General features: G+C 36.9%; 1 protein-coding gene across 3 annotated transcripts; it reads left to right on the top strand.

Annotated features, from left to right (window-relative positions):
- Window positions 1-894: 894 nt before the first annotated feature.
- LOC134287889 (vitellogenin-like) lies at window positions 895-16,971 on the top strand. 3 transcript variants are annotated; one of them, XM_062851044.1, is made up of 6 exons: window positions 895-1,130; window positions 2,608-2,785; window positions 15,597-15,641; window positions 15,704-16,314; window positions 16,380-16,424; window positions 16,483-16,971. In XM_062851044.1, the coding sequence occupies exons 2-6, from the start codon at window positions 2,707-2,709 to the stop codon at window positions 16,888-16,890; spliced, it is 1,188 nt and encodes a 395-aa protein (XP_062707028.1). In that variant the 5' UTR covers window positions 895-1,130; window positions 2,608-2,706; the 3' UTR covers window positions 16,891-16,971. The 3 variants fall into 3 exon arrangements, with proteins under 3 accessions (XP_062707028.1, XP_062707027.1, XP_062707026.1); XM_062851043.1 differs by having other exon boundaries at window positions 2,142-2,785; XM_062851042.1 differs by having other exon boundaries at window positions 896-1,130; window positions 2,605-2,785.
- The last annotated feature ends 2,676 nt before the right edge of the window (window positions 16,972-19,647 follow it).

Below are 19,647 nucleotides of genomic sequence, written 5' to 3'. Positions count from 1 at the left end.
GTCCCTGAAATGTCTCCTATGTTTTCAACAGGTATTCCTCCGGATATTCCTGCATGAATACCTCCAGAGATTCTTGCATAATTTCATTCAGTAATTCCAGCAGGATTTTTTCCAGAGATTCAAACAAAAACTCATATACAGATTTCTTCAGAATTTCCTCCTGGCATTCCTCCATGTTTCATCTAATGATTACAGATTTCTTGAAGTGCAAAACGTGTTCGAACTTACTCGTACCTATGAGAGAAATACATTTTGAAAAAATCGGGGAAATTTGTTATTAACAAAAAGTTGTTTTTCTTTTATTTTTGTTAAAAGTTGAATTCAACTTTTAAAGTGAATAACCAATTACTTTTGCAAATTAATAATGTCCAATTAACGTGGGGCGCCAATCTGGATGTTTGCCAAGGGCGACATGGGACCACGCTACGGCTCTGCCAAAGACGCAAGGATACGGTGGGTAGGGCATGTTCGAAACAAGCCCGGATGGTTCAAGACAACATGGAGCATAGCCACTTTGAGTGCGATTTTAGGAGTAAATGACGTTACCTAGGTTGGAGAGAAGCAGCGGCTAACCGAAATATGTAGTGTAAGCTATTGAACTAAATAAATGGATGAACTGTTGAACTAATTAAATAAAGAAGTTGACCAATATTAGCTTGAAGGGATGCAAATCCGATTGTCTGTGTCCAGTTCATTCACATGTCTACAGGCAAGAGTACAAGAAAATTCATGTTGAAACCATAAACAGATTAATCACCAGACTCATCTCGTAGGTACCTACTTTATAGGCGCTAGATTTTTCTCCGGCTTTGCCTGTGAGACTCATCCCGCCGCATCGTCGTCATAGGTGCCTGCCTACCAATCGGTCAGAAATGCTCCTCCGTATACAGAGAGTATGTGTACACAAGACCTTTGACATTGGTTCGCTGATAACGAGCTCATCATTATCTCCGGGATGAAGTGAAAGACCTCACAATTTCGCCAGTTTGTTCTTACATTCGGTTCGATTCGGTCGTGTTCTCTCCCTTCAGTTGTTTCAAGTCAAGTGGATTAAGTGGCACTCAATTGTATCCATAACGGTGGAGATATTCCCCCGGATATCGTGCGGCGACAGACGGATTGTGTTTAAGGTAGTGGGACTCCGAAGATTTGAATTTTGGAAAAGGTTTCGCTTAGATTTCGATTGGAAAACTTCGATGGAATGAAACGAGCTTGCAACGTGGAACTTGAGATTACTGTTACGTAACAGTTTATTATAGTTTTTGGGTTGTTTTTGAGCAAATGTTAAACCAAAAGATGAAAACTTGAAGATTTGGCAGTGTAGTGAAACTTAAAGCAGTGTCATGTTGAGTAAGATATATAGTGCATAAATAATTGGATAAACTTCAAAGACAACCTAAAAGTGAATATTTGATGCCTTTTGATCTTGAATAAGTATTCTCAGATCGTTGAGTAAATATTTCCAGAGCACTTAAATAAAATTTAAGAAACAGAGAAACAACACGGCGTGTGTATGGGAAAAGTTTATAACAAAAAAATGGGCATCGTCAAATTTTTCGCTATTCAAAAATAGAGGCTTTCAGCTTTCATTTGCAGGGTCCCTCAAAAAAATCCACCGAGGGATCCCGAACAACTTTTTCAGAATACTGTTTTTCCCCATACAAAATGCACGGTTCCAAATTAATCCCTATTTCTACTTAACAAACATACCCAATTTTTGTATGAAAAAGTTCCCCCGATGGAATATTTCGATGTTGGGCTTGAATGAAAGCTGGTAGCGTCAACTTTCACGTAGCGTAAAAATTAGCGATGCCCATTTTTTGTAATAAATTTGTTCTACCAGACACACCGTGACAACCATAAGTTGTACAAGGTGGTGATGATAATGGAAAACTTCATACAAAATGATTGCTAACCCAGTGTATCTCATCGTACTGGCGACACAATACTACATATAGGCAAACTAAAATGCTCCAACTACCAAATATGACAAGAAACATCGATCAGGATAATACGTTAAACATGCAGATAAAACTGAAAGGTCCTTGAAGAAAAAGAAGAAACATCGCCGAAATAAGTTGCATATATTGTGACGGAAAATTGCATTTTATCTTTTTTTTCTAATTTTTTTTTATTTAGAGTGAAATAATACTACTATATTATTTTATTGTGCACCCGTGGCGGATGGAGGGACCCGTTGAAATCGAGTGATATGAAATCTCAGGAAACACAAAGTTCAAGTTTAAAATGATGGCGTTAAATGGTGGCACATGGGACGATCGGCGCGTGGTGAATTAAGGATTATCAGTGAAACGTGCGCCAGTGAAGCCGAAAAGCGCCAAGAAGAACGCAATCGTGGCAGAAGATTGAGTTGTTGGATTCTGGGCGGTCGCCCGATTCGGAAAGTGTGCCAGTGGTAATCAGCAACTTACATGAGTATTGTGATGCTGATGTCCATTTCTTTCCTGCGTAGTGTAATCAGTTTGCAGTTCGAAGAAACAAGTCTATGTTATATATATATTTTCACCAGTGGAATAAGAATACTTAATGCTAAGCAGCCAGTGAAGACGAAGCATTATCATTAGTTTGGAATTTACTTTCCAGGAGGTGCCATCCATGAGCGGAAATGATGAGATAGTATTATGAGTTCGACGTAACCCATGCTCTGTGATAGATAATAGTGAACTGACGATTGCCGTACGCACGATGGGCAGGCGGAAATATTTGCTTGTGTTCTTAGTATTAGCAGTGTACTGCAATGGAATCAGTCATGCGGAGAAAAGAAGTAAGTATTATCTATGTATAAAGTTAAATAAGATCATACTCTTATAAGAAGAAAATTGGAGGATTCTACTCAGGTCTGGTCATGACTGTGACAAGGCAAATAAAAATGTGCAACGCATATTGGCACCATGCTAATCAAAGTGCCGCTGTTCGATCACTTTTTTGTACAATTTGACTGTCTTTCCTCTGTCTGCAATCATTTTTTTTGTAAGTATGGTGGCGGAAATACCATTGGTGAACGTTGTCTAGATATGTTTACATAAGGAACTCAGGGGTTTAAGATGACTGTCAACTGGAAAAAAATGACATCCGACGCCACATGTTGTTAAAAACACTATCAGGGCGTAACACGCTTGTATCGAAATTCTCGTCGATTAATGTGAAATTATAATGTGAACTGCATGTATAAATATGCCACATAGAAATAAAGTGGACTAGGTACTTTTGAAATGCTTTTGTATTGTTTCTATAGTTATTGCATGACCCTGTAAGAGTGTATGAACTCGTTAGCTTTTGAGCAACACTCTTAGAAAAAATCTTGTAAATTTAAGTTCACTTGGATGCACATAAAAGGAGCGGCACGTTTGACACAAATTTACGTCTTCTATCACAAATAAAGTCGAGCTAGCAATCGCTAGTGCCGAAGCGAGAGATAAATCATATGTTGGTAAAATAATGAACTGGATTCGAACTCTGGTCCGCTGATTGAGAGGCACGTACTATACCTCTCGGCTGTATCACCGAGTTGCGAGACGAATGATAAATGTAAAACTTTTTCTACCTATCTGGTCAGATAGGTTTGTTGACATCTTGTACAACCAACTGGAACTTACATGATGGATGTAAAATTGAGTCAAATTTGCCATTCAGTCATGAAATGTTTACGTACGTTGATGGTTTACGTCACGTGTAAATTCCTAATCTTTTAAGAGTGAATATTTCAAAATACTTTATAGGATTCCTCGAGCAAATGAAGTTGACCCAAATGTACTCTGTGTTGTTTCACCAACTTTCAGGAACACATGAAAATATTTCAAAAATCTTGATTGAGTCTCGAGAAAGCTAAAAAGAATCAAATATTCTTCATACATTTCTATGCTGTCCAAAAATTCAAATATATTGAACCTGAAACTCAATTATTCAAATGTTTAAGCTAATACATTTATACAGAAAACTTGACTATTCTCAAACATTTCCCATCGTTCCAAAAATATCAGATATATTTCAAAACATTTCCATATTTTTCACCAATTATCAAACAAGCTTATTAGACTTAGCAGATTCTCCAGAAATATTCATGTAGAAATATCGCAAAAATCTTCAACCGTTTTCAAACAAGCTTACCATACTCAAATATCATGAGGAAATCGCGATACATGCCACAACTTCAGAAGCATTTAAACATATTTTTATAATATTAAACACTTGAAAATCAGAACCAAAAATATTTCAAATAATCCGTATAATATTTGAATATATATCCATAATCTCTAGTCGATTTCAATGAAGCTTAGAAGACGGAAATGTTCTACAGAAATTTATGTAGGTAGTTCATGAAAATTTAAGCATTAAAAAACAGGAATATTTGAAACTCAGTATACTTTACTCTCCAACTTTTTGATTTTCAATCTTCTATTCTACCCCGATCTTAAAAGTTCTATTTTGGTTACGATTCTCGATCAGAAAGGCATAACAAAAACATAACATATCATGGTTTGTTATATTTAGATATAATTATTGGAAAATGAAAACAAGTTTGTATTATATCATAACTATAGCAAAGCCAGTTACAGTAAATTAAAATGTAATTTTATCATATTCACCTTCATCTTCTTCTTCTTTTTCTTTATGGCTCTACGTCCCCACTGGGACTTGGCCTGCCTCACTTCAACTTAGTGTTCTAAGAGAACTTCCACAGTTTTGGATTGAAGGGCTTTCTTTGCCTACCATGGCATGAATTTGTATATTATGAGGCAAGGACAATGATACACTAGAGTAAGGTGGGGCAAAAGTTCGACCCTAGTTGAAAATTCAACTTTTTTCAAAAAATCAAAGCAGATAAAAATAAATGAATACCGTGTGGTGATTCTACCATCCATGAGCTAAAATTTTGCTGAACAAAGTAACGCCAAATGTCTTATCAATTTTGAGTTACAACACTTTTTGTATGTGTGTGTCTTATTCGAACTCTTGCCCCACCACTGGGGCAAAAGTTCGAATCTAGTGTTTATGGGATTTCGCCAACCGTAGCACACTATTTTGACTTTTTGGTAATATGAATATCTGAAACTACTTAATATTTGATGTTGGAACTGGAATACACATTAACGTTCGATCTGGATTTCACCCAAATCAGGGTTAAATTTAATACACCAAACATTAGTAGTTTTCCGTTAAATCCAGATAAAACAACATTTTTTTTCAACTTTAATCGAATTTTCTTACTAATTCCATCATTCTTAGAGATCATATGTACAGTTTGCACAATTTTAGGTTTTTACCTAAAGTTGCCACGTGACTCGAACTTTTGCCCCACAATTCGAACTTTTGCCCCACTATGTGTAAAATATGATTTCCAAATCTTTTTTGCAAAAAGTTATACATGCTAAAGCATCTTCAAAGTATACCTGAATACGCCCCAAAATAAAATATCGTATTCGGTTTCATTACAATTCCATTTCATGCGTTGGAAGGACCATGGCATGTTACAATTTTTTGATCAAAATCCAACATTTTGTCATAACTTTTCGGAATATTGATCAATTTCAATATTTTTTGGAGTGAAAGACTCTTTTTCTAAGAGGCTTCGAACAACCTTGACACCCGAAAGAAATAATTTGAATTGAGCTCAAAAACTTCAAAAGAAACTCTTGCCCCACTCGAACTTTTGCCCCACTTTACTCTATGCCCAGGGAATCGACAACGGGAACGGAAATCGAACCCGCCGTCTCCGGATTGGCGATCCATAGCCTTAACCACTAGGCTAACTGGAGACCCTGATCATCTTCATATCAACATTATAACAAACCCAGATGTGGAAAATACAACATTTTTTATATGCTTCAATTTATGAACCACCAAAAATCTGCGTTTCTATAGCAAATTTGCACAGAAAGCTAATGACTCTCAAATGGTGGAAAGTGTGGTACGCAATTCTACCACTACGTTATGCTGTTCAGTATGTTTAGATATTTCAACTCAAACACATTTTCTGGCGAACATTCGTCATTACTAGTCCTTGACTTGGGTAAAAGTTATGTAACTGACAAGTTTACGTTGAATAATAAATTACAAATTACAAATTACATTACTTGGTTTGGTCATGTAATAAAGAGATTTTTCTGGTAATAAAATAGTATTGGTAGATTCCAGCTGGAGTTCATGAACGTTTAGTGGTATAGTTGAGGATACCTTTGAAGCCAGTTTCGATGAGATTCACGATCTCAAAAATAAATTATGATGACTTTCTGGTGCAAATAGGCTAATGCATTAGCCACATAGTTTCTGAAACCGTGTCAAAATAGCTTTTCAAGAGAGTTCCTTTTTTTTTCAGAAATTCACCCATACACTAACAGAAAGCGCATGAATCCCCGTGTGTAGGGCCACTTAGTTTTATTCACCGAGCTCGGCTGTGCAAATCTCGGTTTCTGAATTTCAACCGACTCGCAGCTAACACATTGCAATGCATTGGTTGATTGCTTGGTAACGACCGGTGACATAATGGTTTTCAGCATGTATTAACTGAGATCTCAGGAAAACAGTTTGCTGATTTCTCGGCTGTGCAAATCTCGGCATCATTAAACCGAACTTCGGCATTCAAAATAAAGTGTGTATGTCGACAGAAACGTGATTGTTTACGAAATGTTGATGAGGCCTTTTCAATTGTTGGTATTGAATTGTGGGACAAATATCTTCCTTCGGTAGCTGAACACTTCCAAAAATTGTCGGAATATCATTATTGGTAGGTAGACAGAATGTTTCCAGTCCCAAAACATAACCCTAGTTTACAGCATTTTTGAACTCGGTAAGCTGATGATCATTTTTGGTGTAGAATCATGCCCTGAGTTCAAAAACGCGAAGGAAAAAAATTACAATAGAGCGGAATTTTTTTCGACTTTCCATACAAGGTCGATGATTTAAAATCGATTTTTGTTCTATTTTTAAGCAACGTCGCTCACTTCACACATCTAATTCTCCGTAATCAATGCTCCGATTGAGCTGATTTTTTTACTGTAACTCGCCTACATATGATATGTCAAATAAACATTTAGAAAGAATTTTTAAATTGTTATTTTGTTATTGAAAAAAATACATTTCTTCATATATTTTTGGAAATTTAGCTAAAATTTAAGGAGATCGTCCCTAAAACTCGTCAATATCTTGAATTTCATCAATCTGACGCAAAACCTGCATTTAGATGATTGAATGGTATTGTATTCAGCTTTCAATTTATGGAAAAAGATTTGAAATTGGTTGTACAAAACACAAGATATTTGAATTTTAGGAAATTCCATATTTTTAAAAGTTGTAAAACTCGATATTGAGCTAAAACTTAAAAACTGCTCTACTTAAAATTTTTTGAAGCACGGTTTCGAAATCAGTGTTGAATTTTACTTCAAAAATTTTGGTCGTTGACACAAGTTCACGACTTTCGTTTTATTTTGTAAACTAGTGTAATCAGCGGCCAGGCGGTGATGAGCAAGGCAAGTGGACAACACCACCCAATCACCTCGTCGCGGTGCCGAAACTGTACGAATTTCACTTGTCACTTGCTCTGAATGGGGCACGTTCGGTGTAGTACTAGATTTGTAGTAATGAGCTGAATTTTTGTATGGTGAGAAGGTCAATTCACCGTTTCTGCAATGAAATGGTGCAAAAAGCATGGGTATTATGATTCCTTGCCTAAAATGATGTTGTTTGAGCAAAACTTTGGATAACTATGTTGTTTATGTTGCAAGAAATGGAGAAAACAACGACACTGTTTCCCAAAGTTTTGCTCAAACAGCATAAAATTAGGCAAGGAATCATAATACCCACGCTTTTTGCACCTTTTCCCTGCAGAAACGGAGAATTGACCTTCTCACCATACAAAAATTCAGCTCATTACTACAAATCTAGTACTTCACCGATCTGTCCTATTGATCTTTTACCGGGAAGCGCGCATTTCATGAATTTTCATTAAGTCGTTACGATTCCTAACCAAACTTTACTAACATTATATATGACTTGTAAGCGTATGCAAACAGCGGTGACTTCAATTAGCGCTATTTATGACTTGCTCCATACACAACAAACTTACCTATTGCCAATGGGTTGTCCCACTTTTACAAGAAACTGAGTAAGAATACAAAGGATTTTTCGATTTGTGAATAAGACCAACTCAGCCACTGAATGGAAATATTTCTCGGTGTACAATTGGCCTTGACCTTGACCATTTTTTTATTACAAGGTACAGTTTTTTACGATTTTGATTTCTGACAGCGACGATTTTTAATACACTTCCTATTACGATCTGTGGTTTACTGGGGATCTACCCACGTTACGGGCTCCGTTAAAGATCGAGCATCTTTTGAACCCCCTCAATCATTCAATACACATAAATAAAAACAAAAAAAACATCAGCACGGGTCGCCTGACACCTTGGATTGGGGCTACCTGTTTGTGGAACAGGTGGTCCGTAGTGCTATTCTAAGCAGTTACTCTCTTCATGCTCCATAATCAACGCTCAGATTGAGCTGTTTTTTTTTACTGAACTTCGTCAATATTCCGATTCTGAACGATTCGGTTTCGTGGGTCTGCTTTAGAAACATGTAGGGTAAAAGGGTATAATGCGCCCCACCGGGGCAAAACGCCCCTCTTCATTTTCTTGCGATTCAAGCGCTTTTCGCATGTGTGATCGATTAGAAATCTCACATATTGAAGAATTATTGCCATCAAGCTGGTCCGTTAGTGGATTGGTACAGAAAAGCAATAAAAATATCAAAAAATCTGAAATCGAGGCTTTTGGCGTAATATTTTACCTCTTGTGAGCTGACTTCATTGTAAACGAAGCTAGTTCTGTTCGCTTATGTTACTTTGCAACTTTTATGCAGTTAAACACTTGTTGAAAGACCCTCCTTGGATAAGCATGTGGTGGAATTATCCCCTGGGACAGTTTTATCACGGGGTTGGACGTTTTTCTTTTGATGGGGCGTATTGCCCCGTTTGTTTTAAATAGGCAAATTTTGGAACGTTTTCGAAAAACTTTTCAAAGGTTCTATAGCCACCTCTCCAAAGGAAAAGTTCGCATGCAACACTTCACTAACTTCAGTAACAACGATTTGCAGTGAACAATAGATGGAATAAGGCACCAGTTTCAGACATATTGCCATTTCTGCTTAGGGGGGGCATATTATACCTGTTTACCCTAACGAGGAAATATGACGAGGAGCTGTAAACTCAAGTGTGTCATGTACACAGGAAATTAATTACGGGATTATTGTGTGATATATGACACAGTACAAACATACAAACTCACCAATATTCCAACATTTATTAATCTAACGCAAAAATAGTGTTCAGATGATCAAAACATATTATATTCAGCTATCTATTTATGAAAAAAGTTTGAAAGATGGTTGACTGAAACGCAAGACATTTGAATGTGAATTCAATATTTTTAAAAACTGTAGAACTCGATTTGCGGGTAAAACTCTAAAACTGTTTGAAGCAAATGACTTTCGTTTTATTTTGTAAACTAGTGTAATTTATTGTGCAGTTAATAAAAAGAAGGAACATCTCTCTGTTATCAAAGACTGCGATAGTTTTTTTTTGTCATTTTCTATCGATAGGTTTTGCCGTTTTAATGTGCGTCAATATTTTAGTTTAGGATGAACCTCGGGAGGAACCCCTGAAGAAAATCCAGGAGAAATTTCTAAAAGAACTCCAGAACAAATCGTTACAGGAATTCTAGAAAGGAGCATTAAGGAATCGCTTTAGTCATTCCAGAACAAAGATCGGGGACATTCTTGAAGGTATCCTAGGAGGAATCACTGAAATATTTTCAAGAGGAATCTGTGAAGGAATCGTGGGAGGAACCCCAGGATAAACCCTTCTGGGAATTCCGGCAAGTACACGCAAAACTCGATGTACACAGCGCAACGGGTAACTTTCACGCAGCGACCGAAAAGACAAAAGAATTTTCACGCAGATTTGTGTATCACCGGATCAGCACATTTTTTGTGTTGATCCAGTCGTACACAAATACGAGTGAAAATTCCTTTATCTTTTTGCTCGCTGCGTGAAAGGTACTCGTGCGCTTTGTTATTTCATTTAAGGGTGTATCAATGAAAAAAAAAATCGAGAGGAATCCCGAAAGGCATCCCTGAAGAATACGCTGTAGAAATCCGGGAGTAAGAAATTGCCTGAAGGAATTTCGGAAGAAACCAATAAAAGAATAAAAGAATCCCGGAACGGAAGGAATACATTACCAGGAGGAATTTCCGCAAGAATCCAAGAGATATTCCGGTAGGAAACGCTGAAGGAATTGCGGGTAGCTGCTATTCAGCAATTCCAATCAAGTTTTCGGCGATGATTAAGTCATTCCAATATAAAATCACACTATTGCCAAATACCTCTGAGGAAACATTCGATCGTCATGGCCACTTTTCTCGGTAGATTAAACCAGGAGACCCGCAAGCGGCAAGGTAGGCCTACCGCTGATCTTTTGCGATTGTGTTAGTGTCGACTGGCAACGCGACCTGAAGCCTGGTCGAATCCTGCTTGGATATCGCTTTGTTTTGACGATGGGGGTGGCCCGCGAAATCGCAGTGTGTTGTTTGGGAAGGCCCGCTCGATGCATGTTAGGTAGGCGTAGTTTGTTCGAGTTTGACGTGCCTGCACCCTCCCTGGATCTAGTCTTGGATCTTTTAGAAAAGCGTTTTTTACGAATTGGAATCTACTTTGCAAATTGGATCATAAATACTTATACGCAGATAAACGCCTTAAAGTATGCAATGCCCTTGTAGTTTATGCTGTTGAAACTGTTATGTTAAAAAAATGTTTGTTTCAATTTCTAAAACTGCTTAAAAAATTAGATCAGTTTTTTTTACCGCTCAAAATAGCATTTAGGACAATTCAACATTATTACATATTGTATTGTGTTGTGATCGCATGAATAACGTGGTTGCTGTTTATCCGTCATTGAACGCAAAATTCTCATTGAACTCGATTCCTAATATTTTGAAAGTGATAAGAAACGTATTTACCTATATGTGTAATTTAAGAATTTATCGGAAGATATCGATTTTCGTTTGATTAAGCTGTCTAAATTTCGATTCTGAAGTCTTGGTCACTGCCGTATACGATCGCCGATTACGAACAGGATTGCCAAAAGTGTTCGCAGCTCATCAACAAAAACGAAATGTACGCTGTGTGTGAAGGCAAGTGCTCCAAACGCTTTCATGCATCATGTGTTGGTTTGGACGAAGACCAATGGAACGCACTAGCAAATAATGTTATTTGGATGTATGACTGCTGCATGGCTGACTTTTGTAAATACCGTGATCGTCGAGAGCCGATTCGAGAAGAAGACGAAACCCGATCTGTACACGATGAGATCAAGGAATTGCAAGCAAAAGTGGAAGCGATTTTGGACACGTTAGCAGCTATCACCGTTAAACTACCTGCGTCAGAAAAGAATGTACAGCGCCATTCTACTCCTATACCGTCACCCAGTCTTCGTAGAGGAACCGATGATGCTTTAGAATACACTAATATTGACGGTTGCAGAACTGATGATGAACAGCACTTGCAGGAGAACGTTGATAGCACTTTTCAATTATAATTGACAGAGAATGATATTAGATTAATGGTATCCCGATGTCTTGACTTGAATTGTACGCATACATTAGACTAAAAAGGTTGGTTTCAAAAGGTATTGATAATTCTAACACAGACAAACAGACGTAACACTTGGGAAATTTCCATCGCCCACGCTTTTAACGATCATTTTAAATTTTCATAGTTGTGGCTTTCACAACCAGAGGCGCGCGCATCGTTTTTCTATGCGTTTGACGTTTCACACTAGCGCCTTCTTTTGACGATATTGCACAACACAGTGATTCGTGCAACTTTTCCACCAGGTGATGGTAGTGTGAACTGACCGATGGATTTCCATGAAAATCGTTCATGGTGTTACGTCTGTTTGTCTGTGATTCTAAGCTCAATTATGTGTCTTTTAAGATTGTTTTGAATGAGGATCAAAGAGTTAAAGCCATGAATGATACAACATGGCCTAGAAGAGTTAGATTTCGCGAGTTTATCAATCGACACGATGATACATGGAAGCCTTAACATATTTTTTAACCAATGATATGCCTTCGAGTTTTGCGTATGCTGAATTTTTGAGTTTTGGTTTGTGCGATGTATTTACTGTTTGTTACGAACATATGTTTATAATTGTTTGATTATTGGAGCTAGTCTCGATGTTGTGTGTTTCATATCTTGTATGTGTTTCAATATCTTTATGACGTATAACTTGTGATTTAGTTTTAAGTTTTCATTAAGATCTTTAAGATCAGATGGATAAATAAATAAATACAATTATTACATCAGTTGAAAAGGAAAGATTGCAAATTTATTATGATTTTGATGGTATAAACCCAGAATTTTCATGCTCTCACTACGGACTTGTAGATACTAAGGCTTATATTCCATAAAGTTCTTGGAAGATCTGTACCATCTATAGAGTTCTGTTTTCTTACGGCTTTTCAGTCTAGAGTAAAATCAAGACAAGTGAAACTTGTTTAATTCCGACGTTTCGGCCTGTTAATCTGTTAATTTATTTTTAAGACATGGCATTGTACATTTAAATTTGACGAAATACTTTTTTACAAAAAACCTACATAAACTTGCACCATCCCTCGTATGCTGCTAAACAACAATTCAATACAATACTACATTTACTTGTTAGAAGGGTCATTGGTCTGTAGCGTATAGAGTAATCATTCGTAGAACACTGGTTTCGCTTGTAGATTCAGTACCTACGTTTCATAAAGTTTTGGAACAACTTAGAATATCCGTGAAACACACAATAGTAAAGCTGTTGTGGGAATCTTCAAACAAATACCATCACAATGAAATAACATTAATAGATCACAATTACTGTACGTGTTATATCGATGCACGTTTTATAGATATAGTAGAACTAAACTCCAAGGAGTTTAAAGACCTTAGAAGTATACATGACATGTTTTTCATATATTTAAGGCATAAATCCTACTAATAGGGACAAGCAATTATAAAATTGACGCAAACTATTTTTGGTCACCTGTTTGTATGGAACCCCCCCATAGGGCGCTGGGGGATTCTTGAAAGAAATCCTTAAAGAATTCTGGAGGAATCCCAGAACTGTCATGTGCAGCATAGTTGTCCCATGTTCCAAAACAACATACTGAGAAAAACGCGTTTTAAGTTTCAGCATTGTTTCCTTCTTAACGGACAAGTGTTATGAAAACACAAAGTGAATCCATCAGCATAGCGGTAGAATTTGTATTTATCATTGAAGTATGAACAAAAACTTTCATAAACATTCAATTTACTATGATTTGCTCGGATAGCTTCTTATGCGTATAAATTGAATATGGGATAGCTTTTGAGAAAAAAAAAAAATAAATGAACATGGAACAGCTTATGCTGCAAAATGTATTATGAATTCGGTTGGAAATCGAAAAACTTTTTTTTGAGAAAAATATTTTTGCTAATTGTGGATTGTTTACAACATATATCGGAAGTGACGAATATGATAGTGCATCATTGAACGCACACAGCGCACTACACCCGGTACTGAAAAAAAGTGTCGCTAGTCGAAAAGTGTCGCTAGTCAAAACGTCGCTACTCGGTTTGGTGCTGGCGCCGTAATAACATGGGACAACTTATGGTGACAAAACTGAACGTGGGACAAATTGACTTGATGTTGTTTTCATGGAGTTTCTGAACAAAGTATGCTAACCGAGAGTGGATTTTGAAAGTATACGCAAAAATAGACATTTTGATGATAAAAAGTCAAAATCGTCAAAAAGAAACATGGGTCAACTATGAGGCACACGGCAGAGAAGTATTCTCTGAAAAATCTCGAGAAGAATTCTGGATGGGATTTATTTGGAAATATCAGGAGGAGTCCCAGTAGAAGTTTCTGAAGGAATAGAACCGTTTGGGCTGTTAAACAGGTGTAATGAAAACACCAAAAATGTGTTGTTGGGCTGAGATAGTATAAAATCAAATCAATTTTACTACAACTATCTAGTGGAAACATTTCTAACCAGGGATGGCATGCTCCTCAGTGTGAGTGCAAGTGTGCGCGGTTTTAATATGAAAATGAGCTGCACTGTGCACATTTTCAGTGCGGAATGCCATCCCTGTATTCTAACTACAGATTATTTGAATAGAAGATTCACATCCTTATAAACAATTCCGAAGACACCTTTTTTTTATTTTTAATTATGGTTAAGATACCAGGAACCAAATCATTAATTGAACTAAAAAATCGAAGCTATGTGTAATCTCATCGAAGGAGTCAAATCTTAATTTAATTGCCCACCATGGGGAAGATTGCTTCTGGAGGCGGCTTTCTGATGCCCCTCTATCTCGCTATTTTCCTATATACCTAATATATATTTTATGAACGTTCCCATGTTCAAAGTATTGATCTTACGAACAACTTCTTCGACATTATCGTGCTGAAATATGTATTGTGTATCCTTTTCTATTATGATTGGTGTTTTTCGGTGATATATTGTGTATTATAATTATCAAGATAGTTACTTCAAAAGTACTGTGCTACAAATAGGACACTGGGCAGACATGGTTTGAAGAAAAAAAGCGCTCCCATCCAACCTATTTGCATCATTTTTATGTTTCATCAATCAAGCTTATTAACCCTCTAATACTCAATCCCGCCTTTAGACGGGGTATAGTTTGAGCATTTTTGTAATTTTTGTTTCGTGGAAAATCATTTTTTTATATTTTTGGCTGATATTTGGGACTGTTCTGTGTATCTCAAAATGGTTTTTGGTGTATTTTAAAGTGTATTTACATTTTTTAAAAATCATTGAAAAATTTATGTTCTAGTCACCTTTTAGAAGTCATTGTTTATTGTGTATTGAATCGCTCCAATTAACATATTTTAAATTTTTCCCAAATCATTCTATCCTTGTTTAATAGTTTAAGGGAATTGAATACACTCTTAAATTATTTTCTTTAAAATTACACGGAAAATAAAATTTTCTGTGAAAAAAATTTAAAATAATAATATTTCAACAATAATCATAAAATCTCAAAATGTTTTTATCTCAAAAAATCCATTCCCCAAATTGGCTTCCAGGAAAAATATAAAAGTGTGGGGATGTTCAAAAATAAAAATTAGAAAAATCAAAAACTGAAATTCCCGAAATCGAGAATTAAAAAGAATCATCTTCCAAAACATGTTTAAATCGATTTTAGATGACGAAAAATTATATTTAGATCAAAATCAAAAATTTGGGTATTAGAGGGTTAAATAGGGGAACTTACGTATTTTCGGCAATTTTGTTCTCTTCGTCATGGGGGGTTGGTTTGTGAAGCCTGCTGGTCTTAGAGTTGGCCTCAAATCCTTCTCAACCAAGCTGAGTTATATGTCCAAATTTCAGGCAATTCGAATCACAAAAAAAAAACCCATGATAAAGAGAACAAACCTGCCGATAATACCCTTCGTCACCCTATTTGAACACATTGTCGTTAAAAGTCAATCAATTTTACATTGGAAAATAATGATGATTGTACTATTTTTTTTTCAGATCCACTGAAAGACCCTCGGATATGTGGGCGTCCGCAATGTCATGGTAAGCTCAAACATACTCAACCCACCTAAACCAAAAATGCTACAACCACAAATTTATTGCAGAAACAAACAACAAATTTAGGTATCAGCAGTATCGACTGTACAAGTATGATTACTCCATGTACGTTAAAACCCATTTCTCCGGGAGTGGAGAAAATTCGTCGGAGCTGCATCTTATAGCGGCCGTAGAAATAGATTTCCCAAAACCTTGCCAGGGTTTGTTGAAATTGCACTCCATTGAGGTGCGCGATCGACCGCTGCCGGTAGTTGAAGAGCAGGACTTCGAGTATGGTGCAGATTACGTTGAACCACCGCCGGAGGTTGAACTGCACCCGAAAAGTGATGTTATCTCCGAGGAGCTGATGCGGTTTGAGCTCAAGTTTGCCTTCCACGATGGCGTGGTGGGTGAAATCTGCCACGAGGAGGAGGAACCGGTGTGGACCTTGAACTTGAAGCGTGGTATTTTGTCGTCGTTCCAAAACAGCATGCCACGGTTCGACATCGACTACCACACAACGGAAACGGACGTATCTGGGGTTTGTGATGTTTCGTACACCATGAGCGGATCTAAGGGCACAAGCTTAACAATTAGGAAGACGAAGGATATTGCTTCGTGCAAAAGGCGGTATAAGACTAATTCGTTGATTCAGACGGTGCCGTATGAGTTTAGGCCGGTATGAATTTTGAAACATAGTCAAAGAGAAGCAGAATTAAATTTCGTAACATTTATTATTTTCAGAACTATGTTGCTTGGCCAATTCTGAATTCCACCAGCTACTGTAACGTATGTAGATTCATAGTTTTGCAAACATTCAGTTCCAATAAAACTTCCTTATCCACAGATATCGGTAGACAATTTCGTTTACAAGGAAGCCATCTGTTACGAGCGACATCAACTTGTTCCATTTTCCAACGGACAAGCTGGTGCGGTCACGGAATCATTTAGCAAGTTGACATTGGCCGACGAGGAATCGTATACACCAGAGGAGCAAAACGTTGACGACGAATATGAAATACAGAAACGGTCCAGCCTAATCTACGATCATACGCCATCGGCTCGGGATAGTCATGATGAGATCAAAGCATCCCGTGAACTGCTAAAAGAGCTGTGCCGTCAAGGATTTCCGGATATTCAACGGAACTTCCCGGATGTGTTTTTAAATTTTCTGTCAACCACTAGGGTGTTGTCACTTACGGCACTTTCCCAGCTTTTGTACCGATCGAAAAGTATTTGCGATAATGGAAAGTAAGTAGCTAGTATGATGTTCACGTATAGATCTGATCTGTACAAATTAACACAAATCTCTGATTGGTCGTGCCACATCTCTACTCTAAACAAAATTTCCAGCCCAAAAAAGAATCAATTTTCTGTCATTTCAACAGCTTATACAGTCATTACATAAGGGATAAGGGATAAGCGACTTTTAATTCTTTTGATATCCTTGATAAATTTTCTATGAGATTTTTCCAGGAACTCCTAGAGGATTCTCCAGGATTATTATATTCTCTTTAAAATCTTTGATCTTTGAATTCAAAATGCAAACTTTTTGGCAAAACAATTGTAAAAATCTACTCAAGGATCTTCGTCAAAAATTTCTAGCGATTTTACTTGCTCTGATGAAGTTCTGGGGTGCTTATTAAGTACACCCTTCCCCGAATTTGTGGAAACTCCTGTGCATCGCAAATCAACACACACCCCGGTGTTTCCACTTTTGGTGGTTTGGGACAAAACTGTCCTTGTTTCAAAAGACCTTACAATTGCCTGTAATTTTCCATATAGAACATGCTCCACGAAATTTTCTTCTCGGGAAGAGTGGACATCTGGTAACTTGAACATATCCCAAGCAACACACATGTTATAATAGAGTTACGACAGCGCAAGTTTTGGTTGTATAGAAGTTTATTTTACGTAATTCTAACATTGTGTTGGAATAACGTAAAATAAACTCCTATACAACCAAAACTTGCGCTGTCGTAACTTTTATATAACATGTGTGTTACTTGGGTAAGAATTTCAAACGACATACGTTTGTATGATGGCTCCCTTCTCGAAGGTCGAGCAGGTGCTGGTATCTATTCTCGTGAGCTAAGGCTACATCAGTCTTACTCACTTGGTGAGCACTGCACCGTTTTTCATGCCGAATCCTAGGCTGTTTTGTGCGGAGTGCAATCAGTACTTCAGCAGCACGTAATGGGAAAAGTAATATACTTCTCCCAAGTAACAGTTTTAGTCAAATAGACTAGAAGAAGTTATTGTGACCGTAATAAAACCTAAATAAAAGGTATAAGGTTTTATGCTGGTTGTCAAAACCTCTACAAGACTAATAGGTCACGAAAATGTTACTAGGGCTGTTCAGATAACAGGCTACTGTTAAGGCCGGACGGGACGGTGGTTGAATCGTCCGCCATTGCTCTGTTGCTAGTAAGATGCAAATCTCAACTTCTACTTCATATTATTGACTAGAAATTTGATCGTTCATTTGCTCACTTATGGTGCACAATCGACTAAAGTTTCAAATACGTCTGTGCAGTGGAAATTGATATTTGCTTCTTCAAAATCGTGAGGCAAATTGTTAGAAAGAGAGGCAAGATAGAACAAATTTATTTTATTTGATTTATTATTATCCATGTAGAGTAAGGTGTTTTCCTTATAAATTTCTACATTCGGTGAAGAATAACCACGTTTTTTTCACAAGAAAAATAAAAAAGATTCATCAATAACTTTTAAGTAACTAATAACTAATGTTTTGTTCCTAATTTCCTTCATTGAACCAATCGATGCATTCTTTCCGGAATCTACCGTACGAATTAATTGTTTTAATATCAGCGGAAAGTTGATTCCAAAACACAATTGCACGAACAAAGAAAGAGTCTCCATAATGTGAGGAGGAATACTGCGGAAATGTCTAGTTTCTGACTCTTGTACTCCGAAACGAAAGCAATTTATCGGAAAGGTATTTTGGACCATTATTAGAAATTTTGAACAAACTTAAACAACATCTTAATTTAATAAAATTGTTAAAAGAGCATCCTAGAATCTCGTGTTGTAAATGTGAAACACTAGAGTATCTAGAAACATTAAAAGCCCAGCGAACACATGAATTCAATGCCACACGAAGTCTACGAAACGCTATACTTGAAGCATTCATAATCAGCTCAATACCATATAGAAAGTGCGGAAGCAGTAATGATTTTATTAGCTCAATTTTAATTGCTCTGGATACCATACCGCCCGTTAATTTAAAATGACGCAAACCAGAATAAATTTTGCAGCATTGATTGTTTATATGAGAGTCCCATTCTAGATTTGACTGGAAAACTACACCAAGATTAGAAGCCTTAACAACATAATCTAATTTATCATTTTGTACAAAAATATCTGGTAATGATTGAGGTCCACCACGTCGATTGAAGTACATGACTTTAGTTTTTGCAGTATTGATCGGCAGGAGATTACTGCTGGACCAATCGACCACATTTCGCAAATCAATATTTATAAGCCTGGCAACGGTTTCTAAAGAATCAGTCATGGAGCATATGTACAGCTGAACGTCGTCGGCGAAAATATGGATCATACAGTGTTCCAACACCGCAGGAAGATCATTAATAAATAATGAGAATAAGAGAGGCCCAAGAACCGAACCTTGTGGTACACCAGATATAATATGAATTCCGTTCGATAACTCTCCATTTGCACTCACAACTTGAGTGCGACAACTAAGGTAAGACGAAATTAAAGTAACTGCGCTACGTGAATAGTAAAAATTTTGTGACAGCTTTCTCAGCAACTTAGAATGTGAAACCCGATCAAAAGCTTTCGAGAAATCTATTAGAAGAAGTAAAGCTACTCCTTTTTTGTCAATGACTCGGTGAATATCGTCATGTACTTTTAAAAGCGCTGTAGTAGTACTGTGACCGGATCGGAATCCAGATTCGTAAGGAGTTAATAATTTGTATCTAGTTATAAACATTTGTATTTGATTCATCGCTATCCTCTCGAAGACTTT

Source organism: Aedes albopictus, chromosome 2 (genome assembly GCF_035046485.1).
Source record: "Aedes albopictus strain Foshan chromosome 2, AalbF5, whole genome shotgun sequence".
Taxonomy (NCBI): domain Eukaryota; kingdom Metazoa; phylum Arthropoda; class Insecta; order Diptera; family Culicidae; genus Aedes; species Aedes albopictus.
Note: the sequence above shows the minus strand (reverse complement) of the source record. Positions and strands in the feature narration are given on the sequence as shown.

Excerpts from the sequence above, each read along its gene's own strand:
- LOC134287889 (XM_062851044.1), top strand. The coding sequence starts at position 2,707 with ATGGGCAGGCGGAAATATTTGCTTGTGTTCTTAGTATTAGCAGTGTAC. Across the intron at positions 2,786-15,596 it reads CAGTCATGCGGAGAAAAGAA|ATCCACTGAAAGACCCTCGG; the intron begins GTAAGTATTATC and ends TTTTTTTTTCAG. Across the intron at positions 15,642-15,703 it reads TGGGCGTCCGCAATGTCATG|AAACAAACAACAAATTTAGG; the intron begins GTAAGCTCAAAC and ends AATTTATTGCAG.